The 16,844-nt window shown below is 34.0% G+C and overlaps 2 protein-coding genes across 3 annotated transcripts in view; both read left to right on the plus strand.

Moving 5' to 3' along the window:
- LOC105296290 (inversin) overlaps nucleotides 1-9,072 on the plus strand; it is a 66,020-nt gene extending 56,948 nt beyond the window's left edge. Inside the window, exons 5-7 of the mRNA XM_023534236.1 lie at nucleotides 2,437-2,604; nucleotides 6,433-6,613; nucleotides 8,948-9,072. Coding sequence (XP_023390004.1) covers nucleotides 2,437-2,604; nucleotides 6,433-6,613; nucleotides 8,948-9,072 — 474 coding nt within the window. The remainder of the gene's footprint in view (nucleotides 1-2,436; nucleotides 2,605-6,432; nucleotides 6,614-8,947) is intronic.
- The window catches only part of LOC111728740 (inversin-like), a 58,696-nt gene continuing 44,286 nt past the window's right edge, over nucleotides 2,435-16,844 (plus strand). The window contains exons 1-6 of one of the 2 annotated variants that reach the window (XM_023534264.1): nucleotides 2,435-2,604; nucleotides 6,433-6,613; nucleotides 8,948-9,057; nucleotides 10,897-11,068; nucleotides 15,805-15,960; nucleotides 16,371-16,600. In XM_023534264.1, the coding sequence (XP_023390032.1) occupies nucleotides 10,969-11,068; nucleotides 15,805-15,960; nucleotides 16,371-16,600 (486 nt within the window). In that variant the 5' untranslated portion in view covers nucleotides 2,435-2,604; nucleotides 6,433-6,613; nucleotides 8,948-9,057; nucleotides 10,897-10,968. Of the gene's footprint in view, nucleotides 2,605-6,432; nucleotides 6,614-8,947; nucleotides 9,058-10,896; nucleotides 11,069-15,804; nucleotides 15,961-16,370; nucleotides 16,601-16,844 lie in introns of those variants that run through there. The other variant, XM_023534263.1, reaches the window with a different exon arrangement.

The raw sequence follows: 16,844 nt of genomic DNA on the forward strand, positions 1-16,844 counted from the left end.
GTTTTTTATGTAGTTTTCAGATTTTGTTTAGTAGTCACTCACATAACCCAGAGTTTTATAATCAACTTTATTTTACAGCTTTTATAAACTAAAATATTCCTAACTCAGCATTTCTAGTGCTAATATTTCACTGAAAAGAGCACTTTGATAAATCCACAAATACCTGTTAATCATGTAAGAAGCTACAAATGTCTTTGGGCTTTATAATGTCTTTCCCAAATATTCTAGAAACTTTCTGCTGTCTTCCAGCATCTGTATATTCTTCCATATTGAACAGAAATGGGAGGTTATTGAGTCAGACAAATGAAAAATGGTCTACACAGTCCAGGCAGACACAGAGAAGAGAGCAAAATAAAAGCCTGGAGCAGTGTTTCTCAAAATATCCGAGGGAAAGGATCAGTTTGTTTGTCTTTTAATTTCCAGTCTGTCACAGACCAATAATTATATAACATACATTAAAAATGAACAACAAAAAATGAACAACACAATTAAAAAATGTGTTGTTCACCAAGAACTCGAATAGACATTTCTCCAAAGAAGATATACAAATAGCCAGCAAATACTTGAAAAGATGTTCAACATCACTAATCATTAAAGAAATACAAATTAAAACCACCATGACATAGGACTTCACACCCTTTAGGATGCTATTATCTTACACACGCAAAAAAAATAACAAGTGCTAGTGAGGATATAAAGAAATTTGAACCCTTGTGCAATCCTGGTAGGAATATAAAATGGTGCAGCCATTGTGGAAAACAGTATGGCAGTTCCTCAAAAAATTAAACATAGAATTACCATATGATCCAGTAATTCTTTAAGAACTGAAATCAGAAACTAGGACAGGTATTTGTATATCCATGTTCATATCAACATTATTCACAGTAGCCAAAAAAATGGAAACAACGCAAATGTCCATTGACAGATGGCTAAATAAATAAAATGTAGTATATACCTACAGTAGGATATTATTCAGCCTTAAAAGGAATGAAATTCAGACACTTGCTACAACATGGATGAACTTTGAAGGCATTAAGCTAAGTGAAATAAACACGAAAGGATAAATATTATATGATTCTACTTATGAGATACCTAGCCAAGGGCTAGGAGGAGGTGAGAATTGGGAGTTATTGTTAAATGAGTATGGAGTTTCAGTTTGGGAAGATGAAAAATAGTGAGAATGGATGGTGCTGATGGTTGCACAACAATGCGAATGTACTTAATGCTACTGAACTGTACACTTAAAAACAGCTAAAATAGTAAATTTTATGTGTATTTTATCACAGAAAAAAAAGAGAAAATTACTAGAAAAATAAAAAAACAGAGATGTAGAAAATACAACCTCAAACTTTTTACTATTAGACTCAACAGACATAATGTTACATTTCAGTAAAAATATTCAGAACAAACATAACATGGGAAAAAAGAATTACAGCAACTGTATATGTTGTATATTGAAAATGTAGTTATAGGCAATTAATTGCTATTATGTCTGTGACTTTTTTCCTGCAGTTATTACTAAATAAAAAGTAATAAGTTAAATGGTGACTCTTCATATTAATGCTTGTAGGTACACATTGAATGAATACCGTGTATGTCAATATTTAAAATTTTTAATGTGACAAGTGAGTTTGGTTCCTGCTGTTAAATGATCTAATTCTAAATTGGATGGATAACTGCTACTTGAAAGGATAATGTATATCTAAACTATTTCTGTGTGTCTCCTTAATAACTCTCCCGGTTTAGGGACAGCAGCCTCACTGAGGTGTGTTGATGAGAAAGCAGAAGCGATTTCAAAGCAACGTCAACAAGTTCAGGATGTTCACTTTTAACTTTTATCTAAAATAAAGCAAATCTGTAAAATGTATCTTTCATCAGTAAGTAGGTCTAACAATTTATCTGGTAAAATTATAGTTATATTTATCCTTTGATATAAGAAACGGATTCCAGGCCTGTGATTTCCTACGCATGGATCTTCTTTTTGATAAATATTAAAATTCAAAACATTCTATCAAATTTTTAAGATACTTGGCATAACATCAAGATCATCACCTATTTTGTTGATAATAATTCATAAATTATTGGGCTGCTTTTCTCTTCTCAGTGTTATCATTTAGTAGTATCTGATGACCTAAATGCCTGTCATGATTAAGAGGGAAGATTCTGGAGTCAGACTACCTGGGTTAAAATCTCAATTTGGCTACTTATTACTTTTATGTCCTTGAGCAGATTACTTATCCTCCTTGTGCTCATTTTCCTCATCAATCATATATAAATTCAAGAGTATTTATCTCCCAGAGTTATCATGACAACTACATGAGATAAAACTCATACGACAGTGCCTATTACACAGTAAAAGCTTGGGGAACATTTGTTGTTGCATTGTTACTGTTACTGTCGTTGTTGTTGGTCTGAGAATCTATCTCAATTTTGCAGCAAACAGCTCTGCACTGGAGTGCCTACTACAATAACCCCGAGCATGTGAAGCTGCTTATCAAGCATGATTCCAACATTGGGATTCCTGATGTCGAAGGCAAGATCCCACTTCACTGGGCGGCCAACCACAAAGATCCGAGTGCTGTTCACACAGCACGGTGTATTCTGGTAAGTACAGCGGTGCTGTTAGACCTTGATGGCCTTTCGAAATTTTTTTTTCCTGTGAAATACCTGATATACACAAAACCATATACTGTATATGCCACGCAAGCAAATTATGAAGGAAAAAAATACTACAAATGTGAACCCATCACTCAAGAAATAGAACATTTTAATACCATTCCGTGACCACATAGAAGTTTTCTGCATGCCAGTTTCCAAATGCATTCTCTCCCCATGCTCATTCCTGTTCTCCATCAACTACTTTCCTGAATTTCTATTTATCACTCCCTGACTTTGTTGTATACTTGTTTTTATTAAATAGTGAATAGATATAAGTGATTATTTGTAAAATACATGTAAGATATTAAGAATAGGGAAACAACAAATGTACTCATCACTGAGATTAAGTAAAAGTACATTACTGTTAATTACCTTTCAAGTTCCCTGGGTACCTCCCAGTACCATTGGATTCTCTCCTTTCTCAGAGGCAACCACTAGCCTCAATTTTGTGTATATCATTCCACTGATTTTCATTATAGTTTTACCACATATATTCATGTCCCTAAACAATATATTGTTTATTTTTTAATGTTTTTGAATTATATATACATGGAGTCATATTTTATGTGTTTTTTTGCAACATGATTTTCTTGTTCAACATCATGCTGGTGATTTTATCTATATCGCTTTGTATAGCTATAACATATTAATTTTTATGGCTACATAGTACCTCATTTTATGAATAAACCACACATTATTCATTTTGTCATTGACAAACATTTGGAACTGTTTCCAGCTTTTTTGCTGTTTATAAACAATGCTGCTTTGAACTTTTTTTTTTTTTAGCATATCCATAGGTATATATTTAGCTGGTTAAAGTGTATAGAAATGCAATTGATATTTTTGCCCATTGAATATCCAACTAACTTGCTATACTTTTTTATTGGTTTTGACTATTTATCAGTAGATTTTTTTGAGGTTCTCTGATCACTTCTTCCCAAATTTCTGCTTACATACTATGGTAATTTAATATTTTGTCCTATTGTGCAATATAAATTAGATGTTAAAAGTTATTATTTTGTATTTACAATGATTATTTATTTCTTTGTACATGATAACTAATTTCTTTGCTCTGCATTTGTTCTTGAATCTCAGTTTTTTCCCCTAATGTTATTATCTTACTTCCTGAAATATAATTCTTAGAACTTTCTTTATTGTCTATCTATTGGTGTTAAACTCTTTTTTAAAATAAGAACGTTTGTATTTCTCTGTTGCGCTCAAATACATACATAGGAAATTCTAGGCAGTTACTTTTCTCAACTCTTTCAGACTATTATTTTGCTGCTTTCTGTCTATCATTGTTTCTCTTAGTCTAATTGTCATTTCTTTAGAGTTGATTCATCTTTCCTCTCAGGCTGCTTTTAAATCCTTCTCTATATGACATTCTACAATGTTTGCTACAGTGCGTGTAGGTGCGGCTTTTTTCCTCTCTGTTTGAGATACATTCTGATTATTGTATCTCAGTTCTAGAAAATATATAGCTATTATCTTTTTAAATATTGATTCTTTTTCATTGTCTCTACTCTTGCCTTTATGTTCTCTATTTGTACATATTTTAGACCTTTTCATTTTATTCTCCATTTCTCTTAACTTCTCTTTTACATTTTCATCATCTCTCTCTCTCTCTCTCTCACTCTCTCTGCTCCGTTTTGGGTAAGATCTGTCTTCCAGTTTACTAAGTCTTTCTTCAGCTGAGTCCAACCACTTGTTTACCATATTCATTGGCTCTTTAATCTTAGTAATTATATTTTCACTTCTAAAAGTTCTATTTCATTCTTTTTCAAATCTGCCTAGTTGCTTTGATAGTTTTTGTTCCTTGCTCACTTTTTATTTCATTTTTCATTTATGTACATGTTTTATTGATAGTTATTTTGTATTTTTTTTTTTAATCTCTGATGTTTAGTTATAGTCCTCAGGTTTGAGAAACCCTGAGGAATTACTCTAATGAAAATACTATGAGAAATAAATTATGAGGAAGGAGGAAAACTGAAGATATTATGTGGTGAGCTGGGGAGAGTCAAGCATGCTGTCTCCTTTCATGAAAGTAAATGTTTCTGTTTATATGATGGAAAATATGTGCTGATTCATTCTCATTAAGGCTCTAGCAAGTTCATCAGAAAGACTTTATATAGAGAGACCTTGGGAAAGACTCAGCAGGGGAATTTCCTGCTGTGAGCTGTAAGTGGAGAGAGAGTATTTTTCCTTTATCGGGGTTTACTTTGTTAATTGATGTTTGAAGAAACCCCATTTCTTTCATAGTTGAAGCTAAGCAGAATTAATGTTAATTAAAAAATCATATTAGTATTCCCAAAGCACATTCAAGCTGTTAGTTGAGAAAAGGCTTGTCCAAAATTCTTTTCTCATGGTTTTATTTGCATAGCTATTGTATATGCTTTATGTGTGAAGTCCTAGGATAATTCTCACTCATAATATCTTATTTCCTCACAGATTTGTCTTTTTTTCCCCCTTGTAAACATATCTTAGTCTTCGGGAAACTCAAGGGCCTAAAATACCATCATGGTAATATTCTACATCTTTTTTTGAAGTGTTTATAATACCTTTCTTTTTTCTTTCTTTCTTTTTTTTTTTTGTAAAATAGGCTGACTGTATAGGCAGCTGTAAATCTAGGATGGCCCTTCAGAGTTCTCAAATAGGGGCAAGAGGTCTTGCCTTTGGTTATGACCTAATCTGGGAAGGGGCATGGCATTGGGTGAGGTAACTCTCTGTAACTGAAGCGGTTCCAGAAAGCTGACTGTTTAGGGTCATCTGCTGGCAGTACTCCCAGCATTGGGAGAAGTAAGTCCTTTAGTGTTGAAGGGGAGCCTAAGCAGTGCCTCATACTATTTGCTACAAAAATCCAGTAGAAAAATGGGTAAATGTTGTGAACTGTCAATTTACAGAGAAATAAAACTGAATAGCCAATTAATATATGATTAAAAAAATCTCAACCTCATTTATAAAATAAATACGAATTAAAACACCGGTGAAATATCTTTCATACCTATAAGGGGAAAATGTAGTAAGCTTGATAATATCAAATGGCTTATTTGTACCAGCATTTGGGTAGTAAAAACTTTTATGCATTGGCATAGACACGCTAATTGGTACAACCATTTGGAGAACAGCTTCACAATATCCAGTTGAAGATGCAGATGTCCTTCAGCCCTACAATTCCCATTCTACAGGTCTGGCTAGAGAAAAATGTCACACATGTGCCACAAGGGGACAAGTAAAGGAAGTATGTTTATTGTAACATAATTGTTAATAGTTGGAAAAAATGTAAATAACCTAAATGTCCCTTAGTAGGAGAATAGATAACTAAGTTTTGGTTTAACTAATGAACTGGTATACCCAAAAGCATAGTGTTGAAAGAAAAAATCGCCAAAGGATATACATAGTATAATTCATAAGAGTAAATATTAAAAACACATGAAATTTATGTATTATTCATGGATTCATACATATTTAGCAAAAGAACAAAACATACAGCTATAGCTCAATTCATAACAAATACCAAAGTACATTAGGCAAAATTTTGATACCCATTTAATCTAGATAATCAGTACATGGTATTTATTATCTTTTCTGTACTTTTCATAGTTAAATGCAAAAATATTTTTAAAGATTTAGATGTATACTTTTTTTCTAAATTTTATACTTTACTTGTGCTGCAAGAATATAGAGGTTTAGAAAACTGCTCAGTTAATACTTATGGCAAATATGATTTATTGAGAAGTCAATGTCTGTCTGAAGTCCTTGGTTCCTTAAAAACAGGATGCTGCTCCAACAGAGTCTTTACTGAACTGGCAAGACTACGAGGGTCGGACACCCCTTCACTTTGCAGTCGCCGATGGGAACGTGACGGTGGTTGATGTCTTGACCTCATATGAAAGCTGTAATATAACATCTTATGATAACTTGTTTCGAACCCCACTTCATTGGGCAGCTTTACTAGGTGAGTTGAATGTGAATCAAAAGATCAATAGTAGGAGGAACTGCATGAGTATAGGAAACTTTCTATGACTTCTGTTCTCCTAGGTCCCATCTTCTATTTAATTGTTTTAATTTTTAATTATGTGACATTATTTTACACCTAAGTCCATCTGTTTATGCCTAAATTTTAGTAATATAAATGTATTATCTGTTTTATATTTGTTTTAATTTCAACATCATGTCTTAGCATTTAATTTTTATTTAAAAGTAATATAAATTCATTTACAAATATAAATGTAAAATAATCCTCTTTTTATATTCAGTGTCTTTATTTTTAGGGAGAAGGGCTTTAATTTTATGTATGGATATGTTTGATTTTTTTTCTTCCTATTTTACTAATATGCCTTTTATGTAACCTTTTTGGGGATCCCTTTTTTAGATGAGAGAGTCATATATGTGTATATGTCTGCTTTGAAGGGGCAATCTGAGAGTCCTCTCTTAGTGAAGGCATTTTACCCATTGAAAGTCATTGTTAGGAGATATATAATTTGATCTTTTTCCTGCTATTCTGCTTTTTGAATACTGATAGTGTTTTGGGTTTGTTTGTTTGTTTTTTGCTTTTGTTTTCCTATTTCCTTTGTTTTCTGCCTTTTAATGTACGGATTAGGTTTGTTGTTATTTGGTATGAATTGCCTAATGTTTTAGGAGCTTTTAAAGTTTTATTAGTGGTTACTTTTAAATTGATCAAAAACTTTTTAAAACTTGAATCAGAGTCAAAACACAAAACTGTATCTGTTAATTCTAACCTATTTAAAATGAAGAATTTAGCACACTTTTACTTAATACTCTTCTAGTATTCGTTAATGTGGCCTGAGGTTTTCCTCGATCATTATTATAGTCTTAGTTTTTAAATTAAGCATTGTCTTTTGAGAATGATTTTTACATTTGCATTCAGTTTTATAGTCGGATTTATAATTGTTATTTAGAGTTCATTTCAATGTGCAATTTCATCCCTTTTTTTTCTTTCTTTCTGCATTCTAGGAGGATTTCACAAATTTATCTCCACATCACTAACTTGGCTTTCTGTTCCCTAAGTTCTGCTTTCTTTCTGTCCCTTATATATTTTATTTGATTTCCTTCTCTCATCCATATTTCCTTTTATCTCAGTCTATGTCCCCTTTTACCTCATTCCATTATGTTTTCATTTCATTCTGTTTTCTTCTTAGGATGTTCTGTTTCACTGCATAGAGCCACCATCTCTTTGCACTAAATCAAGGTTACCAAACAGTTTCTTGAAATTTTCCTCTGGATCCTTCTCTAGATCATTTTCTGAGGTATGCTCTTATCTTTCTGATGGTGTTCCTTTTCCCTTGTCCTATAGTATGTTTTCATATAGCCTTTACTGAATGCTTCTCTTTATCCTTCAAATAAAGTAAGATATGTTTCAGTTGACTGTGTGACATGGATTGCCTTTGATCCTACTTTCATCCATTTGTGTTATGGAGAACTCAATCTCAAACTATGGCTGGAGAGCAGGTAGACGAGAACTCTCACTAAATTCTATTGTTCTGCCTGGCTCTCACACAGTGTATGCTTGCCCTATTAATGTGACATCTTCTTCGTTGCCTGGTTCCCCAATATGCTGAAGCAAGAGAATTTATGAAATTCAGGTTTCCTAAATATAGTGCTGACAGGTTTGTTCATCCTTTGATCCTTTCATCAGTTCTTTCCTTGTGGAGACACATCCTCCAGATTGTACTGTAGAATATTTTCTTCACCACCACATCATTCCTGCACATTTGTTTCTTATGATTTGAAATCACTGCCTAGATGTTAAAATATTGGAGGAGGGAGATTAGAGGGGAGAGATAGGAGACCTCGGAGAGTCAGGAGATTGAATTGTAGTTTGTCCTCCTGGACAGTAGAAGAGAGCAGGTGTGCAGTCCTGATTGGTTGTGCAATGGAACCTGGAGACTGCGGGCATTGACGACTGAGAGGGGCTGGCTTTTAACACACCTTCCTCCTTTCTTATAGGCAGTTTTATAAAGTGAAGCCAGGGAATGCAGTGAGCTGATATCTAGTGTTGCCTTTTTTTCAATCTGGCAATAATAATTAATGTTATTTCCTTCCTGATTGAACATTTAAGTTTTTAGTGTTGTAAGTTTTTGCCTTTGTTCTATATTATCATAGTATTTTAAGAGAAGTAAGAAGAAGCTGCACTGAGGGCTGCTGTTCAGAAACCATTTTGAATGCTATACTATGTGCTAGTGACTTTTCTTACCCCTTTCTTTTAAATAGATTATAAATTAATTAATGTCCTTGATATATGACAGCTACCTCGTTTTGTCTACTTCAGGCCATGCACAGATTGTCCATCTCCTTTTAGAAAGAAATAAATCTGGAACCATCCCTTCTGATAGCCAAGGAGCAACACCCTTGCACTATGCAGCTCAGAGTAACTTTGCTGTAAGTAAAACGTGAAAATTATCTTTTTTTCTTGATTAAATTTTAATTTTGATACAATTGTAAATTTTTTTGCATTTATAAAAATGAAACCATGAGAGCCCATGTACCCTTCACTCTATTTACCCCAATGGTAATATCTTGCAAAAGTATAATACAATATCATAAACAGAAAATTGACATTTATGTAATCCACTGACCTTATTCATATTTCACCATTTAACATGAGCTCATTTGTGGATGTTTGTACAGCAGTTATCTTTCAACAATTGTTCATACTGTTAACTGATAGTCTTGAGTTTTTGTAGAATTGTTAGTCACATGTGAAGTTTTATACAGTTTTTATTTTAACTCTTTGGTGTAACATTTTGCATTACCATAAGTATACTTCATCTTTTTGTTACTTTATAGCACTAAGGACAACTTAAGTGTTCAGCAATCTATAATTGTCCTGAAGGCAGTGTGGCAAAGCTTTAGAACTAGACAAACCTTGGCTGGAATCTTGAGTGTGCTATTTGCTAGCTGTGTAACCTTGCACAAGTTTCTTAACCATTCTGAGTCTTAGTTTCTTCATGTTTAAAATGGGCATAATTATACCTTTTCTTTCAGGATTGTTGTAAGAATTAGAGAAAATTTATGGCAAGTGCCTAGTTTAGTCCTTGGCATTGAGCGGGTACTCAAGAAACAGAATGCATTCATATGGTTACTAGTGTTAATTATGTATATTACATATCTGAGAAAGCAATAATATGAATTATTGGTATTTCCAAAGATATCGAATATCATTAACAGTTCTTCCCTTATCACCTTTATAGTTTACAAAGCACTTTCTCATCTATTATATCACTCAGTCCAGCCAACAACATGATCGTCTCTAGGCTGCTTCAGCTTCCTGAGAATGAGTGGCCACCAAGAACCACAGACTTATCCATAGAGGCACACATTAAAGCAGCCAAAGTTGATTTTGCTGCCTTTTACATGACGTGTTTGGTGTCATTAAATTATAAGAATGCTATCTTCAGCATAGTATAATTCCATCTTCCTGACCTTACCAAATGCACCATTGAATATCTTGAGTACTCAGATGGCTAAAATATCTTATTTCCTACCTTTTTTTCTCTCTGGTGCTCAGAACAACTGTAGCTATAGTCTTTCTTATAGCATTCATAAAAATTGATTTTATTTATCACCTAGAGTTTTGGTAAGCCATTATCTTCTTTTATCTTCCAAGATCTCAGAAAAATACAAGATAGATTTTGATGAGAATCTTGTTACAAACACATAAGAAGTTCAGTTGGCCCAGTCTAGTCAATCTGTGGAAAACAGAACTCAATCCATGTTTCAATACAAGCCTATGAGATAAGACACGCTATCCCTATTTACAAGAAAGCAGGGTTCCAAGAGATTAAATCACTTGCCTAAGATCTTGAACCCAAGTTTTAGACTCCAAATTTAACATATGTACAGGTACCAGTAATTAAGTAACTGTGCTAATGATAGTAAGAAAGAATGGTAGAACATTGTGGATGTTTATTGAAAGAAATACTCGCTTTAGATAATCAGCCAATCCTAAAGATGATTTTTTTATAATTATGCAAATTTTCTAAGCTCAGTTTCAAGCCCCTTGACTTTCTTAGACTCTATTAATTCACAAGAGATTGCAGTTCTCTTTTTGAAAAATATCAGCAAACAACAACAACAAAACCCCACAATAATTTCATTTGATTCGAAACCAGGTAAAAATACTTTGCTTCTTATTTGAAGTCACATATAACGGTGCTTTTGTTATCATGAAAAATATTACTCTCTTGTCTCAAATTTTTAAATGAAGTTTTCTTACAGGAAACAGTTAAAGTCTTTTTAAAACATCCTTCAGTGAAAGATGATTCAGACCTCGAAGGAAGAACATCCTTTATGTGGGCTGCTGGGAAAGGCAGTGATGATGTCCTTAGGACTATGCTGAGTTTAAAATCTGATATTGATATTAACATGGCAGACAAATATGGAGGTACAGGTAAGAACTGGTGGACACGATCAATTTGGTTCCAAAGTGGAGATGGTGCTGTAAAACTTGTACAATAGTACCTTAAAATCATTATTCCTAATTTAATGTTGTTAGACTTTCATCTTCACTTTTCCAGTTTAGGTTGCCAGGATCACTCCAAAGTCTTTGTTTCTTGCAGGTATTATGACTAAAATTAGCCTATGTTTTTACCTGGTAAATGAAGGCATTTATTTAGTTTAAGACCTTGGTTGCTTCTTAGACTTGATTATGGGAACTCTTCTGATTATCTTTGTGTAAAAAAAAAAAAAAAAAAAAGCATAAACCTGTACTCTAAAACTGTACATGTTTAATATGCTCTTTTCTCAGGTTTGAATAGAATTACCTTATCCTAAATCTGCCATTTTAGAGATAACCTCTCATGACTCTAGAAGCTTCAAAGCTTCAAGTCAGCTTTGCATCAAAAGGTCTTACTAGATGCTTCTTTCAGTCTCTTTCTCTAATAAGAGAGCCCTTTAACTACATGTTGGTTAATAAGAGAAGTATAAGTTTTTTAGCATTCATTGTCAACTTGGAGATTTGTTCTTTGTGTTCTGTATCCGAATTGGAAGAAAATTCATACTACAGCACAATAACACTGAATAGAATAAAAACTCAGCTACAAGCTTCTCAGTGGTTTTTTTTTTTTTTTTTCTTACTTATAGAAACATACTAGAACCATTTGCAGCTACCTATTGTCTTGGATAAGATCTTTCTTGGCCACCAAAACTATTGATCCAGCAATGAGTGGTCAAGTGGAAAGGAAGTTGCTACAACTAGTATTCACTTTCCCTGTACCTACACCACCATACCCTCTAAGTTATTTTTTAAGAGTTTTTAACAAATAATTTTAAGGTAATACCAATTTTGATAAAGGCTTTAACTTTCAAAAGTATTTCTTTATCAAAACCTCACAGTAGACCTTAAGCTTCTTAAGAGGTAAGTGCAGACATGTAAGACATTTAGTTTATAAGTAGTTTGAACATTTAATTTTTGTCTGACTTCCATTAGTGTGCAGTCTTTTAATTTATCACTAGCCTTTTAGTTTAACTTTTTCATGTATTTTAATAAAGTATAGGTGAGGATATATGAATCCTTTCGACCAAAGGTGTCTTTCTGATGTACACCGTGGTTGGAGTTCAGACATAAATTCTTCTCAGATTCACTAATTTCCTGGGCTCTTTCTCCTAAGGGGATTTTATTATATGTCAGAGATACTTCCTGACATTCTTTGTCTATGAAAGTGAGTTTCTCTCCATCATCTCTCTACAGGGTTTTTTCCCTTCCCACTGAAAAAAAAAAAAAAAAAAAGAGTTCTTATCAACAGCAATATACAGACATTATTTGGATCTTGATTCAAATAAATAACCTGTAAAAAATGATAAAGCCATCAGGCACATGGGACTATCCTTTCTTTGCAATACTGGGGCTAGGGCTCTGCAAAACACATTTCCCCCTTGTCAGCAGGTGCCCTGTTAGAATCAGCCCTTATGTGGCAGTAGGAGACTGGAAAGCTTAAAGAGGAACAAAAGATTACATCTTTCTATCTGCTTACTATTCTATGTGTTTGTTTTCTGTTCATGGCAGCATCACCCTAGTAAATCTTCAACACAGTGCTGACACTTCGTTCCAATGGCAACAGTCAGTTTCACTTTGCAGTTTTTTCATCACTCAATAGTACCAGCCTCAGAGCACCCCCTTCATAGGAACCAGCACCAGCCAAGCACAGCCCCTTCTCAGAGGTCTGAGTTTCAGCTCTGCAGGGCTCCTCTTCTTAGCTTTTAAGTGTTAATAATTCCATCCTCTTGTTTCTGTTCCCCTAGTCCTAGAATTTGAAGCTGTTTCCTGCATTTACTACTTCTGTGATACCTTCGTGTTCCCTTTTTGCTTTTTCAGTTCTTCAGTAGGTAGCAGCAATACCTTATGTTGAATTCTCTCTGTTATAGTGTCTGGCGTGGTTTCTGTCTCCTAAATGAACCCTAACTGATACAGTGGTTGTGTTTCTAAAAATAAACACATGTCTTTCAGCTATTCTTAGCAAAATATTTACAAATGGAAGGATACAACTCTAGAATTTTATTCAAAATGATCAGAAGTGGAGGAATAGATAGCAGTTAGTTGAAAAAAGGTTAGCCATGTACTGGTAATTGCTGAAGCTGGGTGGTGGCTATATTGAGTTTACTGGATTATTGTCTTTAGTTTTGAATATGTTTGAAATTTTCCATAATATCAAGTTAGAGTTAAAAAAAAAAATAGCACTTCTATGTAAACTTGTGGCACTTTTTCAAAGAGGGGGCAACAGTAGTTACATCTAAGGTTATTTTAACATAAAGTAAATGCAAATAGTCAAAAATGGGGAATTTCCTTTAATAAGATTATTTGTTCTATCTTGCTTAATTGACATTTTGTCTATTTTTTATTTGACATTGATATTTATATGAAGAATATCTTTTGTATCCTGATGCCATATCACAAAATGTAGAATTTCAGAATTAGAAAGTACCTTAAAATTAGATCTAGTCCAGGGTTTTCCAAGCCATGTTCTTCAGGACAACAGGTTTCTGTAGAGGTACTTGAAATGTTGCCGAGGGCATAGATGCTTACATGGATAACCCTCTACCCCTACTTTAGTCAGAACAGCTCTCATCTGTTTATATGTTGAGTGTTTTATAAGTTTTTATTTGGGGCAGGGGAAGCATTCTTATACCCTGAAAATGTGAAAATCACTGAAGTATATCACACTTCAATCTGCCTTATAAACATTTTAAGTAGTGGTCTTTAGTCTCTGTTTTAACAGCTTCAATATGAGGGATCCACTGCTATCCTCTTTACCTAACTCTTTTAGAATATTCTTCTTCATATTGAGTCAAATTGAATGTTCACTCTGCTTTCTTCCACGTGACAGCACTTCAGATATGTGAAATATCTCACACCTGTCTGAATCTCATCTAGTCCAAACTAACACTTACGCATTCAGATCAGAGTTGTCAAGCTCAAGTGTGCATTAGAATTACTGGGGTGTTAGTTTAAATACAGACTATATGGACAGAGATCCTATTTCAAATTCCGTCAACAAGTCCTGTTGACTCCATCTCCAAAATGTATTCTAAGTCTTTCTACTTCTCTCCATCTCCTTTCCTGTTACCCTCGTTCAAGCTCTCACTTTTTACCCAGTCTACTGCAATAGTCTTAACTGATCTCCCTGCTTATATTCTACAGTGCATTTTCCTCAGAACAGCTAGAGTGTTCTGTTTAAACCATAAATTAGATAATATCACTTACCTATTTAAAGCCCTTCAGTATCTCCCAGTACTCTGATCTGTATGGCCATTTATGATCTGGCCTTTTCTACCTACTGTGCTGCAGCTTCCTTGCCTTCCTTAAACACATGGATTCATCCCTGTCCTTATACTAACCATTCCCTTTGCTCAAATTACTCTCTTTCCAGATCTCTACATTGCATTCTCTTTTTTATGATTTAAGTCTCTCCTTAAATGTCAGCTCCTTAGCAAAGGCTTCCCCCTTACCACCAATCAAAAGTTATCCCCCAGTCACCCTACAAATCAGAATACCTTTTATTACTTTAATTATACCATCTATCACTACTGAGTACTTTCTTGTTATTATATTTTGGTGGGTTTTTTTGTTTTTTTGTTTTTGTTTTTGTTTTGCTTCTCCTACTGGGCTATAACATTATCTATTTTGTTCCCTGCTGAATTCCCATCATTACATTAATACTAGTTCCTAGCAGGTGCTCAATAAATCTCCAGGAACCCACATTTTTATAGATATCTCACGTTTGGTCCATGGATCACATTTTATGACAGAAATATTGTTCTAGGCAATATAGAGCCATAACACTGAGAAAGAACTAGCCTGGTCCTCTAGATAGTTAACCTAGCAAATTCGGAAGAATGTAAAAAGTGATTAATTTAAATAGAATTTACAGAGTAATCTAAAAAGTGATGGCGTAAGTCAAGCACTAGAGTGGAATAACATAGGCAGGGGTCAGTATAACATGAAACTCACATATAGTCACAATTACTCTTTCAAACCCCTTACAAAAGCACCAGAGGAGAGACCACATTCCATCTCAGTGTTTTCTCCAATGTTGAAACAAATTGCTGTTTCTTAAATTGAGCCGTGAGGAAATAGCTGGCTTGCCTTTGGAGTTATGTTGTATGAAAAATACACTCAATGAAGTAAGATGCACAAACTTTCAGTACCTCGTGGGTACATAGACCAGCTGCAAGAATAGCTTGTGTAACCAATTGAAGGAACAGTAGACTGATATCTCCTGTCACACGATCCCTCAGGGGTGTATGCTTATTGAGTGGATTGGTGAGCAGAATTGCCTGCATCATTTAAATTATTTCTCTTTTTCATTTTTTGTTCTCTTGCCCTCTCAGAAAGAAGAAAATATAATAAACTAGCAACTGAGAAGAAGGGACCATTTCAGGCCAACAAGATAAAGGGGAGGAAAACAGTGAGATAAGAAAGGTAGAAAAAAAAGAAAAAGTATAAATAATACCTATAAATAGAAAGGAAGATAGAAATCTTCAAAAATGGAAAATAGAGAATCCTTAAGATTAGATTCCATTTAGCCAAAATGGTGGGGAAATCTAAAGAGGAAAAGATATATGGTTAGCATAATAAAGAGGTAAAGTTGTTAATAAAGAGTCCATCACTTTCTTTTGCTCCCTTTTTAGCTTTACACGCTGCTGCCCTTTCTGGCCATGTCAGCACCGTGAAGTTATTATTGGAAAATAATGCTCAAGTAGACGCTACTGATGTCATGAAACATACTCCCCTTTTCCGAGCCTGTGAGATGGGACACAAGGATGTGATTCAGACGCTTATTAAAGGTTAGTTATTAAGTCACTCTCAAAAGGCAGGAGTTCTTGCATTCGTGATTTGAAATACAAAGCTTGACGTAGCAGAGAGCCACCTGGATAGAAGGGTGGAGGGAAGAGCGCCACACGTGGCATCAGGAAACTCGAGGTCCTAGCTCCATCTGTTGGTAGTTGTGTGATTTTGGAAAAATATCACTTCATATGCCTGATCTTCAGCTTTATTTTATGTAAAAGGGAAATGATGCCTACCCTGATCAACTCACATGCTTATTGTAAAAATCTGAAGTAGGTAATATACGTGGAAGCATTTTGCTAAGAGTAAAAAAGCATTTGAGGGACCGTTGTTATATTTTTTAAACTTCTATTCTTTTTGGTAAATGCTGTCTATATTAAACATTTTCATTATATTTTTGCTTTTTCAGGTGGAGCAAGGGTAGATCTAGTTGACCAAGATGGACATTCTCTTCTACATTGGGCAGCGCTGGGAGGAAATGCTGATGTTTGCCAGATATTGATAGAAAACAAGATCAATCCAAATGTGCAAGATTATGCAGGAAGGACCCCTTTGCAGTGTGCTGCATATGGGGGATACATCAACTGCATGGCAGTACTCATGGAAAATAATGCAGACCCTAACATTCAAGACAAAGAGGTAGAAATTCTGGGTCGTTTCTATAAATGTTTAATGTATTTTTTCTTTGTTAACTAAAATTCAGTTAAAATGACTATTTACCAAATGAGATCATTCACAAATCTGTTAATTAAAAATGATTTTTATTTGTCCATGTTCTCTTTAAGTCTTTGTCTATATGTCTATATAATTTAACAAAATCATAATATAGAATGTAATGTTTATAAAATACATACACGTGGCATATGTATACATATGGATATAA

The sequence above is a fragment of the Pteropus vampyrus genome, unplaced genomic scaffold (genome assembly GCF_000151845.1).
Source record: "Pteropus vampyrus isolate Shadow unplaced genomic scaffold, Pvam_2.0 Scaffold123, whole genome shotgun sequence".
Taxonomy (NCBI): Eukaryota; Metazoa; Chordata; class Mammalia; order Chiroptera; family Pteropodidae; genus Pteropus; species Pteropus vampyrus.